Here is a 6421-nt window from a genome sequence, read left to right as displayed (position 1 = left end):
ACATGTACAATTTAGTGATCACATTGTTTATATCATATACAAAAGTGGGCCGTATCCATAGTGTCCCCAGGATAAGGTACTCAGCCTTATCCATGTACTATAGATCATTTTGACTATATACTTAAACTTGATTCACTCTTATGTCTCTACATATAGTTCAAGTAATCATACTATAGCCAGAGTATTCTTAGTTTATTGGATTTAGATTAATGATCGTAAAATTCACTTTATTCAATAACGATCTTTATTGAATAAACATCAATAATAACTTTATAAAATATGTTTTTGTTTACCAACTATGAGTTTTAGGACATAAAACCCAATACGGTTGCTCCCCTCGCAACGGCTGATACGACTGTCCCCTCAAATGTGGATCCTACACCTACTGCTCATCCGTATGGTACTCGATTGAAACACAATATCAAGAAACTCAAGGTGCGTACAAATGGAACAATAACATATTTTGTAGTTCGGTCTTCTGCCTCTAAGCCTACTTCACATATTATTGCTATGGAGCATCTGCTCTGGCGTCAGGCAATGGAAGATGAATTTCAGGCACTTCTCAAAAATAAGACATGGCACTTAGTTCCTCCTCGTGCTGGTCTTAACGTTATTGATTGCAAATGGGTTTTCAAACTCAAGCAAAAGCCAGATGGCTCTATTGATCGTTACAAAGCACGTCTGGTTGCTAAAGGGTTTAAACAGCAGTATGACGTTGATTATGATGATACTTTTAGTCCAGTTGTTAAGCCCACTACCATTCGGCTCTTATTATCTCTTGCTATTTCTCGTGGTTGGGCTATTCGACAGATTGATATTCAAAATGCTTTTCTTCATGGCTTTCTTAATGAAGATGTTTATATGAAGCAGCCCCCTGGATTTGTGGATTCTCAACATCCTGGTTATCTCTACAAGCTCAATAAGTCGCTTTAGGGCCTTAAACAAGCTCCGCGTGCCTGGTTTTCTCGCCTTAGCTCCAAACTATTACAGCTAGATTTTACACCTTCAAAGACTGATGTCTCTCTTTTCATTTTTAATAAGACGGGCATTCAGATGTATATCCTCATCTATGTTGATGACATTATTATCATCGGCTCATCTTCTATGGCTACTGAGAAACTTCTTACACAACTTCAGGATGATTTTACCGTCAAGGATCTTGGCATTTTGAGTTATTTTCTTGGGATTGAGGTCCGCCATACTTCCAATAGACTTATTCTGACACAACATAAATACATTAAAGATTTATTGTCCAGAATCAATATGCTCACTTCCAAAGGTGTGCCCACACCTATGCTTCCTAGTGAGAGGTTGTTATTGGATGGTGGTGAAAAGCTCTCGCCTGAGGATACTACTCGCTATCGAAGTGTCATTGGTGCTCTCCAATATTTGTCTCTGACACGTCCTAATATATCCTTCTGTGTCAACAGAGTGTGTCAGTTCATGTTCTCCCCGACTTCTATACATTGGGCGGCAGTCAAACGAATTCTCCGTTATCTACATGACACTATTGATATGGGTTTGTGTCTTACAAAGTCCAGCACTGATTTGCTGAGTGCCTTTTCGGATGCTGATTGGGCCGGGAATCCTGATGATCGTCGAAGCACGAGAGGCTATGCGATCTTCTTTAGTGGCAATCTTATATCTTAGAGTTCAAGGAAACAATCGACAGTTTCTCATTCTAGTACGGAGGCCGAATATAAGGCGGTTGCTGATGCCACTGCCGAATTAATCTGGATCTAAGTTCTCTTGCGTGAGCTCGGGATCTCACAAGCGCGAGCGCCTAGCTTGTGGTGTGACAACATTGGTGCCACCTATCTGTCCGTCAATCCAATCTTTCATCAATGGACGAAGCATGTTGAGGTTGATTATCACTTCGTTCGTGAACGAGTATCGACTCGTCGACTTGATGTGCGACTCATATCTTCCAAGGATCAGCTCGCCGATATCATGACAAAACCACTGCCAGCTCCTTCTTTTAGCAATTTTAGGCGCAATCTGAACTTAGTAGTACATCGTCCAGATTGAGGGGTGTTAAACGTAGGATAGATCATATTTGTACAAGACAATCTAGTGATTTACTGGTTTGTTACCAAATCTATGACTTACAATGTAATCTTCGTTGTACACATCTATAAATACATGAGGTTGTGACTCATATAGGTCACAGTATCATTCAACCTAACCATATGAATAAGCCTCCATATGAATAAGCCTCCTAATTCACAATTGTATCATTTTAAANATTCAACCTAACCATATGAATAAGCCTCCTAATTCACAATTGTATCATTTTAAACTATCAACTTTAATGTGCGTGTCTAAGAAAAATAGAGAGAATATATGAAAAAAAATGCAATAATTTAATTAAAAAAATCGCTATTTTCCATTAGATTATCTCTTTTTTTTTCTCTCTAATTTATATTAATATTTGTATTTAAAGAAGTTTTATACATATGTTATTCATCAACAGTTCCAAAATAAAAATCTAATAAAAGTCTAAATTAATTAATTTATGCAAGTCTAACATTTAAATTCATATAATTATTAGAATTCGAGATTTTAATTGATACAACTCCTAAACATAAATTATTAATATTATCGTTAAAAAAAAAAAAATCCATATGAATAAGCCTCCTAATTCACAATTGTATCATTTTAAACTATCAACTTTAATGTGCGTGTCTAAGAAAAATAGAGAGAATATATGAAAAAAAATGCAATAATTTAATTAAAAAAATCGCTATTTTCCATTAGATTATCTCTTTTTTTTTCTCTCTAATTTATATTAATATTTGTATTTAAAGAAGTTTTATACATATGTTATTCATCAACAGTTCCAAAATAAAAATCTAATAAAAGTCTAAATTAATTAATTTATGCAAGTCTAACATTTAAATTCATATAATTATTAGAATTCGAGATTTTAATTGATACAACTCCTAAACATAAATTATTAATATTATCTTAAAAAAAAAAAAAGACAAATTGTTTATTATTATTATTATGATTATAACAAAAAAAAAATATATATATATATATTTTGTTTGACTTGATATAGAACCATTACTTCGTCTGTCACTTTCTTTTTGGATTTTTATTTGCTTAAATTACGATTTGATAGGTATGGTTCGGTATAATATCAATTTGGTCCCTATAATTATAAAAAAATTTCAATTGTCTCTTTATAATTTATGTTTAATTTCAATTTAGTCAAGATTTTGAAAGTTTCAACATGATTTTTATGATTTAGTCAAAACTTCAATGAATCCTCCAGTTTACAGCTATATTAACAAATACATTTCACAATAAAGTTTAGTATTTGGACAATTTAGTGGGATTTAATCGAAAGTGAAGCCAAAATATAGGGACTAAGTTGAAAATCTTAGAACTATAGGGACCCACATGAAATCTAACCTTGGATGCATTCCTGCAAAACTCCAATCAGCTTAGTACACTGCAACTGGAATAAAGTACAAACAAAAATACACTGAATCCAAATAAGTATGGCCATACCACCTAGTTTTTCAAGGTTATAAGATTATGGATAAACAAGCAAGCAGCCAATGTTTGGTAGCAAACAAGAAATCATCTCAACATTGAGCATATCCAGTTCTACTTCAAAAACTCTCTCTCTCTATGGTCATATAATATGCTATTTGTGAAACATGTCAGGGGAGGCTGTTTCTTTTGATGCAGTAATGCATTGCTACTTCCTTTGCAGCAGCTAAAGAGATTCACAAACACAACCATGCATCTAAAATTACTCAGATTCCCATTCCCATTTTCAGATGAAACATATTTGCACAGAATTATTCTTCAGAGGGCTCCCACAACAGACAAAAAACAAGCAATTCTGTCTTACCTACATGAATTTGTATGGAATAATTCCCCGTAAGTCTATGTTCTACCGGCCAATCTGAGTATGGATAAGTCACTAATTACCATGCCAAAGGTTGATGGTTTGACCTTTCACCCTGCCGAACCAAATTGTTAGAACTGAAAAAAGGCGGCCTTTTTGTTGTAAAGACCTAATGTATAGAATCATTTGAAAATAAACTAAGAGTGAAAGTTGTTAGTGAACAAAGATCTCAGTAATAAAGGCTTGTAGGAAGATACCCTCAATAATTTGTCTTACAGTTATAACCTTAAAGTGGATGAAACCTCCTGGGGATTAGTGAACAGAAAATGTAAAAGAAACACAACAATCTTTGATGGTATTCCCAATCAACTTCATAGGAAGGAATCATTTTCGCTGTTGCTGTGAAATAGGCACCACAATCTTTCATTCCCAAAGCATCTAATAACCCTATAATCCAGATGCCTACAATCTTCAATGAAACGAAATCACACCCAATTGAAAAAGATGTTCCAAGTCCACCGCTAGCGAATATTGTCCTCTTTGGGCTTTTCAGACTTCCCCTCAAGATTTTAAAACAAAAACACGTCTGCTAGGGAGAGGTGTCCATACCATTATAAGGAATGCTTCGTTCCCCTCTCCAACCGAAGGTTTCCACATCCTTATAAGAAATGTTTCGTTCCCTTCTCCAACCGAAGGTTTCCACATCCTTATAAGAAATGTTTCGTTCCCTTCTCCAACCGACGTGAGATCTCACAATCTACCCCTTGAGGGCTTAACGTTCTCGCTGGCACACCGCTCATTTTCCCTCCAACCAACGTGGGATCTCACAATTCACCTTTCTTGAGGACTCAGCATCCTTGCTGGCACACCGCCTAGTGACTGACTCTGATACTATTTGTAGCCACCCAAATTCACGGCTAACAAATATTGTCCTCATTGAACTTTCCTTTCTAGACTCCTTTCAAGGTTTTAGAATACGTCTGCTAAGGACAGTTTCCACTTGTAAAGAAGGCTTTGCTCTCCTGTATAATCTCACAACAACCCTCTCAAATACAACGAATAAGTTTATATGAATCAAACTTGTAAGGAATGCTCGGTTCACAAACCCTCTCAAATACAATGAATATATGAATCTAGGGCTGCCATTTTGGCCTTGCAATCAATTAAGTTCGCTTGAATTGGGGGGGAAGCAACAAACAAACATCAAATTACTAGCTAAAGCAGATATCAGAAGTCATAAGGGAGAAGGTTGAAGCAATTCCGCCCCCCAGATTCTGAATTAAATATCCATAAGCATAACTCAGAGCAAAACAAAAGAGAATCGAATGGAAGGAGAGAAACAGAACATCAGAGTACACATATTAGCGTGAACATCAGCTCTTTATTTTCCTGAAAATTAACTCGAAACATATCCTCCTCTTACATGTTACATTCAGCAATTAACAACAGAATCCCGCAAGAACAGTATCATCAGCACCACAACCACACTCATCCAAATCTTATCAAACAAAAGAGAGAATCGAAGGAAGGGTATATACAGAGAGATCGGAGTCGTGAACTTTGAAACCTAGAAAAAGAAAAACAATCATCTACCTGGTGCTGCAAAGAACACAATCCAAAACCCTAAACCAAACATGCCGAGCCCGCGGATAAACCCGATTGGTATACGTTCTGGACTCGCGAAGTATCTCCTCCATGGTCTCGACGAAGAGATTGAAGCTCCGGAGAGGCGGAACGTAGAGAGTCAAAGGTACTGCAGAGAAAGCCACCGTGAAGAAGAACTGCAACATCGTTCACAGAAACGAAGGATTTCCAGAGTCACCGGGAAAATTCGAGGAAATTGAGTAGTTCTAGGGTTGATGAGCGGGGAATTTGGGGCCTATCAAATAGAAATTGGAGGAGAGAGAAAGAGATGAGAGAGAAAAAGGTCTGTCTGGAAGTTTGCAGAATGGATTTGATGCAAATGGATGTGGAAGACGGGTAGTAAGCGGGTAGGCGGGGTCTACTGGCAAATTTTTTATTATTTTTTATTTTAACTAATTAATAAAAATAATACTTTATCTAAAAAAAAATACTTTTTAATTTTTAATTTTAATAATGTCTTTAAATTTTTTAAAATACCTTCATTTTTTGTTTAAAAAAAACTCTTAAAACTTTTGAAATGGATTAAGAGATGACATCAAATTTTAAAAAGTTTAATTAATATCTTTAATTTTTTTTAATTAAAAATACCTTTAAACATTTTTTTAAAAAAATTCAAAAATACCTCTAAACTTTTTTAAAATTATAATTTTTTTAAAGATAAATGATATTAATAATACTTTTAAAATTTTAAAATTAAGGTATTTTTATTTTTAATAAAAATTTGAAAAAATATTAATAATACTCTTTAAAATTTAAGCTATTTTTTTTTAATTATTACTAAAAGTAAAAAATATATATATTTTTGAAAAACCAGTACTCATAATTTCCCTCGGAGACTTTTTAGAAGTTTATAAGTTTATGATTTTTTTTTTTTTTTTTTTTTTTTTTTTTTTTTTTTTTTTTTTTTTTTTTTTT

At 34.4% G+C, this 6421-nt stretch overlaps 1 protein-coding gene across 1 annotated transcript; it reads right to left on the bottom strand.

Moving 5' to 3' along the window:
• Window positions 1-5223: 5223 nt before the first annotated feature.
• On the bottom strand, window positions 5224-5827 carry LOC111790442. Its single transcript, XM_023671334.1, has one exon. The coding sequence runs from the start codon at window positions 5650-5652 to the stop codon at window positions 5452-5454; it is 201 nt and encodes a 66-aa protein (XP_023527102.1). The 5' UTR covers window positions 5653-5827; the 3' UTR covers window positions 5224-5451.
• Window positions 5828-6421: the final 594 nt, after the last annotated feature.

This window comes from Cucurbita pepo, chromosome LG03 (assembly GCF_002806865.2).
Source record: "Cucurbita pepo subsp. pepo cultivar mu-cu-16 chromosome LG03, ASM280686v2, whole genome shotgun sequence".
NCBI classification, from domain to species: domain Eukaryota; kingdom Viridiplantae; phylum Streptophyta; class Magnoliopsida; order Cucurbitales; family Cucurbitaceae; genus Cucurbita; species Cucurbita pepo.
Note: the sequence above shows the minus strand (reverse complement) of the source record. Positions and strands in the feature narration are given on the sequence as shown.